Source organism: Protobothrops mucrosquamatus, unplaced genomic scaffold (assembly GCF_001527695.2).
Source record: "Protobothrops mucrosquamatus isolate PMUCROS unplaced genomic scaffold, P.Mucros_1.0 scaffold1463, whole genome shotgun sequence".
In the NCBI taxonomy this organism is placed as follows: domain Eukaryota; kingdom Metazoa; phylum Chordata; class Lepidosauria; order Squamata; family Viperidae; genus Protobothrops; species Protobothrops mucrosquamatus.
The window spans coordinates 204,224-218,938 of NW_015387641.1; the positions used below are offsets into that span (position 1 = coordinate 204,224).

Here is a 14,715-nt window from a genome sequence, read left to right on the forward strand (position 1 = left end):
GGAAAAACACACATTGACTTCCATGGGATCCACGTTGCCATGCATTCAATTCTCTCCTTTCCTTTCCTGCCAAGGGGAAAAACAAGATTCATCTCTATGGGGGTGAAGTGGCCTTTAAGGATGTGTGTGTGTGTTAATTTGCATGCTTTTGAACTCCTCCTCTTTTCTTTCCTGCAAAGGGGGAAAAAAACAGATTCGCCTCTATTGAGGGGTGTGTGTGTGTGTGTGTGTGAAGTCTACTTTAGGGGCGAATTTGCATGCCTTTGAACGCTTCTTCCTCATTCTCCCCCCCCCCTTGCACCCACACACACACACTTTGCTGCAAAGGGGAAAACCCCAATTCTGTGGGGTCCACCTTGCATTTGAGGTGCTGCTTTCCCTGCATTGGGCCGCCCCCCCCCTCCAGCCTCCCTTTCCTGCAAGGGGTGAGGAGGGGGTCAGCTTGGCCTCTATATGGGGAGGGGGTGCAAAGGAAACCCTGAACAGGGGATGAACTCTATGGGGTGGGTGGGGGGCTCCCCTCCCCCAATATGCTGGCGCCCCTGGAGAAGGGGCAAATTGAACTGGGAGGGAGGGGAGGCGACTTGCCCCCCCTCCACCTCTTGGCTGGAGACAGAGACTCGCTTTGCCGTCCCTTTAAACGTTCGCTAAGTGGGGCCCGTTCCCATGAAATGGGGCGGCCCGCAGCTCCCCACAGAGCCAATTCTCCGCGAAGACACGTGAATGCGGCCTCGTGGGAATGGGTTACACCGGTTCGGGGGGGCTCTTCTCGGCCTCTGAGGTAAAGAGGGGGGGCAGCGCGCCATTTCCTAGGCTATGGGGGGGTTGAGAGAGGAAGCCCCTCCCTCAGCCGCCCCTCCCCAGCTCCCCCCGCCCCTTCGGCGGCCCCTGACCTCGCCCTCCGGGTCCTCGGGTGGGCAGCCGCCGGCCCCACACCGCTGCCATGGGCCCCCCGCCGCCACCGCCACAGCTCCTCGCCCGCCGGCGCCAAGACCCGGCGCCTTCTTCAGCACGCCTTCCGGTGCGGCAGGCCTGGCTTCCGGTGCGGCAAGCCCCGCCCCGGCGCGGGATTGGCCGCCGCCGCCGCCGCGCTCGCCACGCCCTTGCCGGCACCATAGAGACGACAGGGGATGCCAAGGAGCGTCCCCACCCCGCCTCCGCCCTGGATCCTTTTTATCGGCTTGGTTAGAGCCGGGAAGGGCCTAGAGCTAGAAACAGGAAGAGGGGGGAAGCCAATCGCTTGCTTCCGGGATTGTCGAACGCCTAAACGTTCCTAGATGCATAAAAAGTCTAGAGTAGCCTTTTTTCTCGAAGTCGAGGCCCGGAGTCCAAAAGGCCTCCCATGGCCGCTCTTTTGAGGCCGGGCTTCGTGTGGACGGTCATCGCGCCCCCCGCAGGGGGAGAATGAAAGAGCCGGTTCGCGTGTCTAGAAAGTGTTGATGTCCAGTAAGGGAGAAAACATGGGTGGGCGCTCTTGCCGTCCTCCTCTATGCTTCCTCCAGCAGAGAGGCGGAAGTGGTATAAAAAGAGCCGGAAGTTCGGGCAAGCGGCGTGTTTGCCTGCTTAGGAGAAAGCCGGCGGGGGGTCTTCGCGTGCTGGGGAGGATCTCGAGTGGGGGGCGAGCCTAAGGACCGGCGGCGTGTAAGTCTCACTGGTTGCAATTATTTTTTTTTGGATGTTTGCAATGAATGCTTGCAATTTGTCTTTGCAGATCCAGCCTGGAAATCCCAGGATTGCAAGTTGAGCGCTTGCAATTTGCAAATTGCAAGTTGAGCGCTTGCAATTCAGGGTGGCAAAGCCAGCAGTTGCCATTTCAGGTTTGCAAGTGGAGTTTTGCAGCTTAGGGTTTTGTCTAAAGGAGAAACTGCCACGAGCAATTTTTCTTTCTTTCTTTCTTTCTTTCTTTCTTTCTTTCTTTCTTTCTTTCTTTCTTTCTTTCTTTCTTTCTTTCCTTCCTTCCTCTTTCTTCCTCCATCTCTCCATCTCTTCTTTCTTCCTTCCTTCCTTCCTTTCTCCCACCCTCCCTCCCTTTTTCTTTCCTTCCTTCCTTCCTTCCTCCCTCCCTCCCTCCATCTCCTTTCTTTCTTTCTTTTTTCCTTCCTTCCTTCCTTCCTTCCTTCCTTCCTTCCTTCCTCTTTCTTCCTCCCTCTCTCCATCTCTTCTTTCTTCCTTCCTTTCTCCCTTCCTCCCTCCCTTTCTCTTTCCTTCCTTCCTTCCTTCCTCTTTCTTCCTTCCTGCCTCCCTCCATCTCCTTTCTTTCTTTCTTCCTTTCTTTTTTTCCTTCCTTCCTTCCTTCCTTCCTTCCTTCCTTCCTTCCTTCCTTCCTCTTTATTCCTCCCTCTCGCCATCTCTTCTTTCTTCCTTCCTTTCTCCCTCCCTCCCTCCCTTTCTCTTTCCTTCCTTCCTTCCTTCCTTCCTTCCTCTTTCTTCCTTCCTTCCTCCCTCCCTCCATCTCCTTTCTTTCTTCCTTCCTTTCTTTCCTTCCTTCTTTCCTTCCTTCCTTCCTTCCTTTTCTTTTTTTTAGAATTTAGGATCAGATTTCTTGTAACTTCAAACAGTCGCTAAGTGAACTGTTTTAAATCAAGGGCTGCATTTACAGGTCATAAACATTTAGAAATAATTCAGGATGGTGCCGGGTGTTCAGATTTGGAAAGCAAAGAGAAAGCCGCTTTGGGGTTGAAATATTTGGGGGGGGTGCATACCCTTCTGCTTGTAGCGCTGATGGGAGTTGTAGTCCGGAGACACCCTGAGAGCGTCTGGTGGCTTTATAGGATAGCTTGGGATATTATTCCCTGTGTGACTGTAATCTGGTTTTTCTTTGTATTCCTTTAAATTCTGGGGGTTTTGTTACTGTGTTTCAAGCATAGCGATTGATGTTTGGAGTCCTTAATGTGTTTTATTGTTTGCTTATCCTTGCATAGCAATTCAAAAGTGGTCTGATAATGCTGGCAACATTTAAACTCTTTTGTCTGTTTATGTTTAGGTGGAGTGGCCTCTCCCGAGCAGTTTATAGTAGAAACCCTTCTTCTGCCCCTGCAGGCGTGTAAGCTTTCAGAGCTTCCAACTGCCTTCAGACTAGGAGGGTTTCCTTAACCTTCTGTTTACCAACCTTGATAACTCTAGGAGGGGTGGACTCCAACTCCCAGAATTCCCCAGCCGCCATGCTTAAAATCTCCAAAGCTCTTCCTTTCTGGCTTTATGGATATTATAGAAGGACAGGTAGATCTTAGGACCATTTTTTAAACAAAGATTCAAAGCTGTCTGTCCCAAATTCCAAGTCAGGCACTCCAATGGATGAGATGACTTAATGCAATTCCTTCAGATTTGCAACAGCACTGGAAAAAAAGTGACTTACGACCATTTTTCACACTTATGACCGCTGCCACATCCCCAGGGTCAGGTGATTTACATTCGGACGCTTGGCAACTGACTCGTATTTACGACGGTCGCAGCGTCCCGGGGAAGGGTGTCACGTGATCCCCTTTGGCGACCGTCTGACCAGCAAAATCAACCCGGGAAGCCGCGTCACTCGCTTAACGACTGCAGTGATTCACTTAAGAACGGTGGCAAGGATGGTCGTAAAATGGGGCAAAATTCACTTAACGAATGTTCTCCCTTAGGAGCAGAAATTTGGGGCTGGCATGTTGTCATAAGCCGAGGGCTACTTGTAATTTATTTATTTATTTTTTAGGCTCCCTCTGGGTGAGTTTTCACTTCTCTCTCTCCTTGCTTTTTAAGCAGAATGATGAACGAGCTGGATATGGTGCTGGTAGAGAACACGCAAGAGTCCAGTTACGAAAAGAAGACAAAGAAGTTACGGAAGCGCCATCGAGAAGAGCTCAGACAGCCAATTGTGTCTTCTGATCCGTTGTCCCATTCTTCCCAGGATACAGAAGACTCTCAGCCCAGCAGAAAAAAGCATAAGAAGAAAAAATCCAGTATGGAAGCCTCTGACTCCCAGGCAGATACTTCCTGGGTCATCTCCGAGACTCAGCTGAGCGATGAGCCTGAAATAAACCATTTTGTGCCCAAGAAGAAGAAGAAGAAGATGAAACACATACTTAAACAGGGTGGTGATGATGAGTTTTGGAGTCCACTGACTCGAAAAAAATCCAGAAAACCATCGCGAAAAGAGGACTTGGGAAATGGGGGTGGTGTGAAGGACGATGAGTTTTGGAGCCCACCGACTCGAAAAAAATCCAGAAAACTGTCCCAGAATGAGGACTTGGAAAATGGGGGTGTTGTTGATGGGAATATGTCATCTCTTAAGAAGAAGAAGAAGAAGAGGAAACGAAGGGAGGATGTTGATGTCGCTGATGGATCTGCGAAACAGAAGGCTGAGGCCACAAGTTCCCAACGAGAAGATCAGGTGGACCTCAACGAAACGATAGACACGCAGATGGACCTCTTTGCCTCCTCGCCTTTATCCTTCTCAGGGAGAGCACAACTGGACCTTCTCCAGGGGAATGGCCAAGAGGGAAGCCATTCTCCCACTGCTGAGGATTCCGATGCTACTCAGATGGACCTGGAGATGGAACAGAAGCAACCTCAGTCACCGTCAAAATTGTCCACCTCAGAAGTTAACACCAAGTAAGTTCTCCTGGTACCTCTTGGTTGTCCTTGTCTAGATTAGAAGAGGTGGTAGAACTTTGGGGTTTGGAAGGTGTCTTTTGGGAGTTTCTGGTGCAACAAAAACGGTGGTGGACCTAAACATCATCTGCCCCGGGCATGTTCAAGACAGTGGTGTGGAGGTTTCACTCTTTCACTAACCTCTAGTCCAGGGGTCTTCAAACTTGGCCCTTTTATGACTTGTGGACTTCAACTCCCAGAATTCCTCAGCCAGGTTTTGGGGGGCAAGATGGTGACATTGTAAAACTGCTTATAGGGGGTTGTAAAGCACCATGAAACGGTATATAAATCTAAGTGCTATTGGTATCAAGTTTAGAGGCCAAGCCCAGGGAGCATTCAGCCATGCTGTTGACAGATAGATGGATGGATGGATGGATGGATGGATGGATGGATGGATAGATAGATAGATAGATAGATAGATAGATAGATAGATAGATAGATAGATAGATAGATAGATAGATAGATAGATAGATAGATAGAGATGGATGGATGGATGGATGGATGGGATGACAGAGAAAGATGATGGATAGATGGATGGATGATGGGATGGGATGGGATGACAGAAAGAGAAAGATGATGGATGGACGGATGGGATGACAGACAGAAAAATGATGGATGGATGATGGGATGGGATGACAGAAAGAGAAAGATGATGGATGGATGGGATGACAGAAAAAGATGGATGGATGGGATGACAGAAAGAGAAAGATGATGGATGGATGGATGGATGGGATGACAGAAAAAAGTGGATGGATGGATAGCTAGAGAGATAATCTTCAGATAGATAGATGAGATGACAGAAAGAGATAGATAGATACATACATACATAGATACGTACATAGATACATAGATAACCTTTATTGTCATTTTTGGGCACAATGGCACACATTAAAAATTAAATTTAGTTGCTTCAAAGTGTAACACACATTTAAACATACTATCTACAACATATGTATAGACCTACACCCTTACACATAAGCAACATATAAATATTAATCACTGTCCATCTTGAATACATAACGGAAGGAGGAAGCTTTACCGTTCACAAGGTGGATATGTCCTGGAAGGGGGCAGCTGTGCTACATTTAAATAACTATTAATGCCCGATTTTGATCTCCCAACAGGTTGGGTCGATCCCAAACGGGTAGGAAACTGCGATCGTCACGCAAACGGCCCCCTTCCGAAACAAGTTCCATAGATGAAGCGAGGGACCTCAGTGTTCTGAATAAGGAACAACTGGAGGATGCCCGAAAAGAACTAGAGGAATTCCTCCCTCGTGCGAAGACTTTGTCGGATGAGGCGATCAGGAAACTGGCTATACGGGATCTACCCAGGTTTCGGGAATTTAAGAAAAAAGGTGCCCGTTGCATGTCTGAAAGCAACCAGTTTAAACACTGGAGTGTAAACAATCTCTAGGCAAGATAATACCTTGTTGCGTATTAAAATCATAGAATGGTATTACTTGTGTCTTGTTATAATACAGGTAGTCCTCAATTTACGGCCACAGTTGAACCTAAATTTTATGTTGCTAAGAGAGACCTTTGTTAAGTGGGCGTCGCCCCGTTTTAAGACCTTTCTTGACACGGTGGGTAAGCGAATCGCTGCAGTTGTTAAGTTGTTAAGTTCAGTGAATCGGCCTTCCCCGTTGAGAAGCTCGCCGAAGGGGATCACGTGACCCCAGGGACACTGTGACCGTCGTAACTCTGAGTCGGTTGCCAAGCGTCTGAATTTTGACCGCGGAGATGCTGCAACGGCCTTCAAGTGTGAAAAACAGTCGCAAGTCCCTTTTGGACAGTGCCGTCGTAACTTTGAACAGTCGCTAACTGAACTGCTGTGACTTGAGGGCTGCCTGTATAATAAAACTTTTATTTTATTTTATTTTTTTAAGAAAAGAGGGCTAGCCGATTGCGAAGCTAGTCTGAAATTTTCTTGGGGAACGTTATTTGATTCTCCGGTTTCCGTCTCACAGGGCTGACGGTGAAATTTGGCGTCTTCTCCCAAGCGGAAAACGACTTATTGGTAGACAACATGGCGGCCTTTTTGGAAGTAAGCGGGGTCGAGACGGCGGAAAAGCTCCTGTTCTCGCACCGGTTCCCACAGGAGGAAGCAGAAATCAAGAGGCTGAAGTGGAAGTATTCGTTTTGCGAGAGAATCGGTGAGTTTGGGCCAATTTCCTTCCCTCCAGAAACAGAAGGAGCTCTCCCCGAAGAGGTGCCCAGCCAGGTATCATTAAGCTAGTCAAATCGTTATTCCTAACAAAATTAATTCTGGCTTAAAAGTCTGCTTGTTTTTTTAGATGTCGTTCTTGTTTTCCTGGTTGGTTCAGGTCGTTTGTGCGAGTCCTAAACGTGGTTCTAATCCTTCCGTCGTTTTGCCCACAGCTCAGGGTATCGCTCGGCCCTGGAGACTGGTGTATTACCGGGCCAGGAAAATATTTGATCCTCAGAATTATAATGGATGGTAAGAAAAGAAATACACACACACACATATATATATATCTTATTCTTTAGTAGAAGTCACCGTGGAAATTTTCCGTAGGAGGGAGATGATGTTACCTAGTTGGGTCATGAAACGTCCGCAAAAAAACAAGCAAGCTCAGAGAGCAACAAGGACCCCTCATTTCTCCTCCTCCACCACCTTCCTAAAAAACCCCCCATCCCTTCTAGCACTGATGATGTCCCCTAGTTGGGTCATGAAACGTCTACAAGAAAATAACCAAACTCAGAGAGTACCAAGAACCCCACAGTTCTCATCCTCCTCTTCCTCCTCCTTACAAACCCCACTCCCTTCTAGCACTGATGATGTTACCTAGTTGGGTCATGAAATGTCCGCAAGAAAACAAGCAAGTTCAGAGAGTACCAAGGACCCCACAGTCGTTGTCCTCCTCCTCCTCCTCCTCCTCCTCCTCCTCCTCCTCCTCTCACAAACCCCATTCCTTTCTAGCACTGATGATGTTACCTAGTTGGGTAATGAAACATCTACAAGAAAATAACCAAACTCAGAGAGCACCAAGGACCCCACAGTCCTCTCCTCCTCCTCCTCCTCCTCTCACAAACCCCACTCCCTTCTAGCACTGATGATGTTACCTAGTTGGGTAATGAAACGTCTACAAGAAAATAACCAAACTCAGAGAGCACCAAGGATCCCACAGTCCTCCTCCTCTTCTCACAAACCCCTCTCCCTTCTACCACTGATGATGTTACCTAGTTGGGCCATGAAACGTCTGCAAGAAAACCAGCCAGCTCAGAGAGCACCAAGGACCCCCACAGTTCAACCCTGAAGCCACAAAGATTCTCCTTTATTAATAAGATTTTCCCTTTTTCAATTCAAGCTCCTCTCGCGGCGTAGCAACTGCTTTAACTCTCCTGACGTCTTTTTCAGGTACACAAAGGAAGAGAAGAAGCAGCTTTTTAAGTATCACGCCATGTATGGAAACAGATGGAAAAAAATCTCGGGGCTCATGAACCGAAGCAGTCACTCGATCGCCTTGAAATATAACGCGATGGTAGAGGGTAGGTTGATATCTGTCCTTTCCCCCCCCCTCCATTCCCTCCAACCCCCTCTTCTAAATTCCAGATTCTCCGCACAGGAAGTCCTTGACTTACAGCCATTCGTTTAGTGACCGTTCAAACTTACAACGGCACTGAAAATAGGACTTAGGACCATTTTTCACACTTACGACCCCAGGGTCACGTGATCAAAATTCGGACCCTCGTATTTATGACGGTCGCAGCGTCCCGGGGTCACGTGACCCCCTTTTGCGGCCTTCTGACAAAGCAAAGTCAATAGGGAAGCCGGATTCATTGGACAAAAGTGTGACTAGCTTAATAATTGCGGCAATTCTCTTCACAACCGTGACAAGACAGTCCGTAAAATGGGGCAAAGGTCTCGCTTAGCAACGTCCACTTTTGGACGTCAGGACTGCCTGTCCTTGTCCTTCACACCAGTCGGGATCTGATGCATCCTGATCGTCGTTTTCTGTCGTCTCAGTCTGGCTTTGTGTGTTTGTGTGTGTGTGTGTGTCCAAATAACGTGCGCAGTCTTCAACTCCGGCCCTTGGACTCAAGAAGAGACTGGGAGACTGCTTGAAGCGCTCAGAGATATCCTGAGAACGAAAGTGAGCGGGCTGGATTCGGCCTTGGAGAGCAGGGACGACGAGGGGGCGCTCACCCTTCTACGCGAAAATCTCTACAAGAACATCGGCTGGGTGAAAGTGGCAGCCAAGGTGGAGACCCGCAACCGGAATCAGTGTAAAAAGAAATGGTGAGCTTTCGCGGGATGTGGGATCCAGGCCTCGAACAGGGATCACCCAAGGAACGATGTCCCCCTTTTCCCCCTTTTTAATGTGTGTTGAGTGTAACCAGAGATCAACTTTCGTCACGATGGACAGCCCTGTCAGTCCACAGTAACCCAAAATCAGGAGGGGGGGTCTGCTAGCACCTTGATAGCAAATGTTATCAAAGGGCATAAGCCAGTGGTGGAGAACCTATGGCACGCGTGCCAGAGGCGGTACTCGGAGCCCTCTCTGTGGGCACACGTGCCGTTGCCCCAGCCTCGCCTACCCCCGTGACCCCCTCCTCACCAGCAGCCCCTCGGGAGGGGAGTCGCCCCTGAGCGTGGCCCACACGGAGCAGCGCAGCCAAGGACATGGCAGCCAGGCAGCGTAGACAAGACTCTGCCCTCACACCCCATTGTGCACAATTGATGCTGCAGGGCGCAGGCAGAGGACGTGGCCGCCATGGCGCTGCTGGGCTGACTGGGCAATCTGCAGTGGGCCCTGGAGGCGGTGAGTGGCCCTGCAGGCAAGTGGGGTGGGGGACAGAGCGGGGGCAGGGGCAGTTTTTGGCCACTCGGTCTTGGTTTGCCATCACTGGCATAAGCCCTCAGGACCCCCGTCATCCTGGCCGGGCAGTGCCCCCCTCTGGATTTTGCATAGAGCAAATGGGCCATTGAAGAAAGGCAGGCAGAACCCGGGGTGGGAGTCGAGGGAGCCATCAGCCTGGAATCATTACGTTCCCACAAGCGGTCTAAGTCCAACCGCTCTTGAATTCTGTTCATTCTTATCCAGGGCTGATTGAGCATTGATCAATGAATTGGCTAGACTCTTGTGTATGGCCCTGAGTAATACATCAGTTTAACTGGAACGTAACGGCTGGTCCGGATTCGTCAGGCTTACTACTGCTTGTAACCACTCTTGTTTTCTTCCTTTTCAAAGGATGTCGATCCTAACGAAGAAAATGACGGGGAAATCGCGGTTCAGCGGCTTGAACAACTTGGAGTTTAAGATCAATCTGATTGAAAGGTGCTAAAAAGAGTTTGTGCTGCAGGGTATTTCTCAATATTTTTATTTAAAGCAAACGTGTGTGGGGGGGTTTTAAAAGGGGGAGTAACGCCTATCAATCGACAGATGACCATTGGAGACGTACAATTCATGCTTGAGATAACGTTAACAAAATATTAAAGCAGGAGTCGTCATCGTGAGCTTGGACAGAGAACCGTTCCGTCTTGATGTAGCTTTTTTTACGTCGACGCGTTAATGAAGGTTTTGTCTTGCGGAATTTCAGATTGTACGAACTGAACGTTGCTGACACCAGTGAAGTCGACTGGGAAGAGATCGCCGGCGCTATTGGGTAAATAGCTAGAATAAGTCTCGAGGAATCGATAAGCTCAGCGCTAATTTTATGGCGGCCACGCGCCAACGTCGCCAACAAAGAAGCGTTCAATTTTTTTTAAAAAAAAAAGACGAGATAATATTTGACGATTGGCGGTGGATTATCTGTCGCCTGCAGTTTTTTTTTTCTTCTTTTTGTCCATCTGCTGGCCTCTTTTGTGACTTTTTTTTTAAAACCTTTCTCGTTTCTCGCAGGAACGCTCCTCCAGAATACGTCCAAAGGAGATATAACCTACTCAAGTCATCACATGTTCCTTTCTGGTACGAGAAGACTTTCCCAGGTGAGTTTTTTTTTGGGATCCTGTCGGCCTTGCAAAAAGATGAAGGAAATTCTGTTGCTGAGAGATGGCTTACACGCCTATTGGTACGAGCGTGCAAAGCCCCGACGGCTAAAATGTGGCCGAGAGGTGGGAGGCGTCCCGTTTCAAATCCTCGTTTCGTTCCTGTTATTTGGAACGAAAGTGGCTTAGAAATGATTGGTGTTACGAAGGGGGGAGGGATCAGATAGTTTGGGGGAATTAATAATAATAATAATAATAAAGGGACCTTGGAGGTCATCTAGTCCAACCCCCTGCTCAGGCAGGAAATTGTATCAGAAGGTCGCAAACGGGGACCCCTGGGACGCTGCAACCGTCGTAAGTACGAGTCAGTTGCCAACTTCCAAGTTTTGCTCACGTGACCCTGGGGATGCTAAGTATCGTTAAGTGTGAAAAACGGTCATAAGTCACAGGGTAACTTCGAACTGTCGCTAAATGAATTGTTGTAAGCCGAGGACTGCCTGTACTTTATTGTAAAGCCATATTAGCAAAATTCTGCCAGTCTGAAAGTACAGATTTCCCACCGTGGTCTTTACAGACTTGAGAATTTAAAGAAGTTATTTTCTGTTCCTCTTTCTCGGTCTGTTATGCAGCCGTGGGCCCTGCAGCCCCTTATCTGATCCTTTTCTCGGCCAGCATCTCTCCGCGCTGTCTTCCACGATTTATTCTCACATACTCCTACAATCAGGTCCCGTGTGGTCCCCTTTCCAGAATCCTCCTCCCTCCTTGGTGATCGTCCAGGCCTTTGACCCAAATGTCCTGGTTCTTCCCTTAGAAATTATTGACTACCTGTTTGAAGAGACGCTGCCCGACCTGAAGAAGAACAGGAAGAGGATGATCCGAAGACGGAGGAACCCGCAGGAGGAAAAGATCTGTAAAACCTCCTTCCGGTTCAATGACATTTTCCAGGATCTGCTGGAGGGTGAAGAGTTAACTTCAGAGGATGACAACGATGAAGTGACTGGAGAAACAAGTCAGGCCGATGGCTGAGATGCCACTGACCCTCTTCCTTAACAAATGCCACTGATGGGGGGAGCAGAGAAGTGGATATTGTGGAATGGGGAAAGACCACGGGGGATTTTCCTTCGCTTCCTGCCTTTTTTTTTTTTTTTTAAATTTTAAGAGAGGAAAATAATATATAAATATATCTGACTTTTGATGGGTGCTGCTTCTGAGGTTTGGGAGAATGTTGGGTTCCACAGAAGGGAAAACCCCTGTTTTGGCTCGTGGCAGATTCTCCATTGCTGGCAAATGGATTTGCAAAGGTGTGGGCTACACGTGGCACACACCCCCAAAAAGGGGGGGGATTAGGAAACCCCCCAAAGGCCCCTAGAGCTGGTAGGATGGTGTTGACGTCTTCAAGCAGATATTCATTCATTGGAAAAGGGAAGTCTCTGGGAGCTCAACCTGGTGCAATTGCCATTCTTCCAGGTTGTAGTAGCAACAGCATTTGTGCTGAAGTCACAAGTTCTGTCTTTTTGCTGTGTGTGTGTGTGTGTGAGAGAGAGAGAGAGAGAGAGAGAGAATGAGAATCCTTACTCTTCTTAGAGGAACATTGGAGTATCTTCCCTCCATCAGCCATTTTTTCCCCCCAAGTGCCAAACGTCCCCGTCTTCCTCACAAAGTCTCTTTTCTCAGGGCCAAATCTTGGTGGGCATTTCAAGCTTGCCTTTATTATGAGATTTGAGCCGTTAAATACACGTTTTTTGAACGGAACGTTGACTTTTGCTGGACAAACCAACCAGGGATTTTAGGGCTGGTTCCAAGGGCAGGAATCCTTGGCACAGACCCCCCAAAAAAACATTTTCAAGTTAGGTGAGACTTTTTCCCACCAAGCCGACAACAAGCCAAGATCTCACCCCTCTTGAACTGACCATGAGAAAATGTTCAGGACCAAAGAACACAACATGTCCCATCCCAGAAGAGATTGGACAGCCATTTTATCTGGAAAGGGATAGATAGGATCTCCTGTTTGAGGATTAGAATTAGAAACCTCCAAGGTCCAACAACTGTGTTATTCTGAATTGGGGATATCCTGTCTTGCCTTACTTAAATCTTCTTTCCAGAACTGTTGCAGTCTCTTGCTAAGAAAAAAGCAGCTGATTTTTCATTCTGAAGTTAATAATAATAATAAAGTTGGAAGGGACCTTGGAGGTCATCTAGTCCAACCCCCCGCTCAGGCAGGAAACCCTATACCATTTCGGACCAATGGCTGTCCAGTCTCTTCTTAAAAACTTCCAGTGTTGGATCACTCACCGCTTCTGGAGGCAGGTTGTTTCAAAAAGGTGGAGATGAACTTAAAAAAAAACCCCATCTCCGCATTCAAACGACGCAGCATGCGTGGATGAATACAATCCCGAATTTCGTGGGTTTAAAAGCATAAGCGATTCTCGCTTCCAGAAATGGCTCAGTGAAAACTCTCTTCATCTTCACCTTCCTCAGTTTTGGAAGCAGAGGGATCTTGTTCCGTTCTGATGCTGCCTTCAGAAAACAGGTTGCTAAGTTTTTAATATCACCGCGCAGATTAATTTAGACGCTGCAAAGACCCGTCCTTGGGTCCAGCTCATGCTGGGAAAGGAGGAGAGAACGGATGCTATACGATTGCACAAGACAGTGGGGGTCTTCCATGGTTGGGTCCTATATTTTTTTTTGTGTGTCTTTGGAATGTATAAAGGACTTTGTTTTATTTTACCAAAAGGGGTGTGTTGTTTTTTTTTCTGGTGGCTTCAAACGATTTGTACCATGGGGTTTTCAATAAAAAATAAATAAATAAAAATAAAAGAGTGTCTCATCTTTCATCCTTTCTCGCTTTTTTTGATGGGCATCTCTGAAGCCAACTGGTTGATTTTGGCCAATCACCAGGAGGCGGGGAGTTCTAGCCCCGCCCTTCGGTACGGAAACTGGCTGGCTGACTCGCTCTCCGCCTAGCCAACCTCGCAGGGTTGGGTTGTTTTTTTTTTAGTTGGGGGGGAAAAAGAGAATGAGAACGAGGGAGGAGCATTAGATTTGTTCACACACACCCCCCTTGCATTTCAAAACAACAAAACGTGGAATTAAAAATGTCCCGGATAAATAAATCAGGCGACGCCCCATTGCTCATGGGTGGCGTCCTGGGCTTGGCACTTTTTTCTTTAGAAAAAAAAGAAAAGTAGAGACACTCATTGTGCAAGGAAAGAAAGAAGATGCATGCTAAATGCATTCGTTGCATGCTTTTTTTCCCCCCCTCCAAAAAAAGGGAGGGGGCCCAGAGTTTGCTTCTTGCTCCAAAGCAACCAAGCGCAAACAAGCCAAGATAGGTCTGGATTTGACTTTTATTGACAAGCCTGCGGTTGGCTGGCTATGCTGGTGACCGTGATGCTTTTTGTGCACATTCAGTTGGATGGAAGTTGCTCTCTGAACAGTGTTAGCATTCTGGTTGCCGTAACAACCAGCCTCTCCATTCCCCAGCTGGGGGGGAGCCTCGCAACTGGATCCGAGGGACTTGATGCAACGAGAGCCGTGGACCGGCTGAGTTTTCACTCTGCTGGGCCCGACAATCTTGCTTCTCCCCTCAAAGGGTCCTGCCAGGCTCAGAAGAGGGGCCGGTCCCCCTTGTCTCTCCCCCAGTCCTTGGCAGGCCCCCTCCTCTCCCGAGTGGTACCTCCCTCGGGTTGGGACCCAGGAGCATCTCTCTGGCTTGCACAGGAGACACCTGGAGAGGAGCAGCGGATGGCTGCCGTGGCCAAAAATGCCCCGGCCAAGGTGGGCCTACCTCGCCGGCGCAGCGTCAGCCAGATCTGCCCACCGCCCCGGCGCCCTCTGACCCTGGCGGAGCTGCACCCCGGTTGTGAGAACGAGCGGCTCGGGGTGGCCAGGGAAAGCATGCTGCAGAACCACCTCATCGCCAAGGTGAGCGGACCCGGGCAGGGAGGAAGGAAGGAAGGAAGGAAGGAAAGAAGGAAGGAGATGGGAATGTCTGGGAGGGAAGGAGGAGGGAAGGAAGGAAGGAGAAAGGAAGATGGAGCAATAGAAAGAAAAAGAAGGAAGGAGAGAGTCATGGGAAGAAGTAAATGGGAAGGAAGGAAGGAAGGAAGGAAGGAAGGAAGGAAGGAAGGAAGG

At 48.7% G+C, this 14,715-nt stretch overlaps 2 protein-coding genes across 2 annotated transcripts in view; both read left to right on the forward strand.

Moving 5' to 3' along the window:
• The first annotated feature begins 3,742 nt into the window (after window positions 1-3,742).
• On the forward strand, window positions 3,743-11,607 carry TTF1 (transcription termination factor 1). Its single transcript, XM_029285279.1, has 10 exons — window positions 3,743-4,590; window positions 5,754-5,986; window positions 6,599-6,784; window positions 7,011-7,089; window positions 8,011-8,141; window positions 8,670-8,892; window positions 9,845-9,931; window positions 10,194-10,259; window positions 10,496-10,581; window positions 11,393-11,607. Exons 1-10 carry the CDS (start codon window positions 3,743-3,745, stop codon window positions 11,605-11,607), a joined length of 2,154 nt encoding a protein of 717 aa, XP_029141112.1.
• A 2,718-nt stretch (window positions 11,608-14,325) lies between these two features.
• CFAP77 (cilia and flagella associated protein 77) overlaps window positions 14,326-14,715 on the forward strand; it is a gene marked incomplete at its 3' end in the record, with an annotated part of 31,072 nt that continues 30,682 nt past the window's right edge. The window contains exon 1 of the mRNA XM_015822102.1: window positions 14,326-14,505. Within this exon, the coding sequence (XP_015677588.1) occupies window positions 14,326-14,505 (180 nt within the window). The remainder of the gene's footprint in view (window positions 14,506-14,715) is intronic.

What these genes read in the sequence shown, in the direction of transcription:
- TTF1 (XM_029285279.1), top strand. Translation starts at nt 3,743, where the DNA reads ATGATGAACGAGCTGGATATGGTGCTGGTAGAGAACACGCAAGAGTCC. An exon ending in TTCGTTTTGCGAGAGAATCG is followed by an intron (nt 6,785 to 7,010) that starts GTGAGTTTGGGC and finishes TTTTGCCCACAG; the next exon opens with CTCAGGGTATCGCTCGGCCC. An exon ending in GTACGAGAAGACTTTCCCAG is followed by an intron (nt 10,582 to 11,392) that starts GTGAGTTTTTTT and finishes TTCTTCCCTTAG; the next exon opens with AAATTATTGACTACCTGTTT.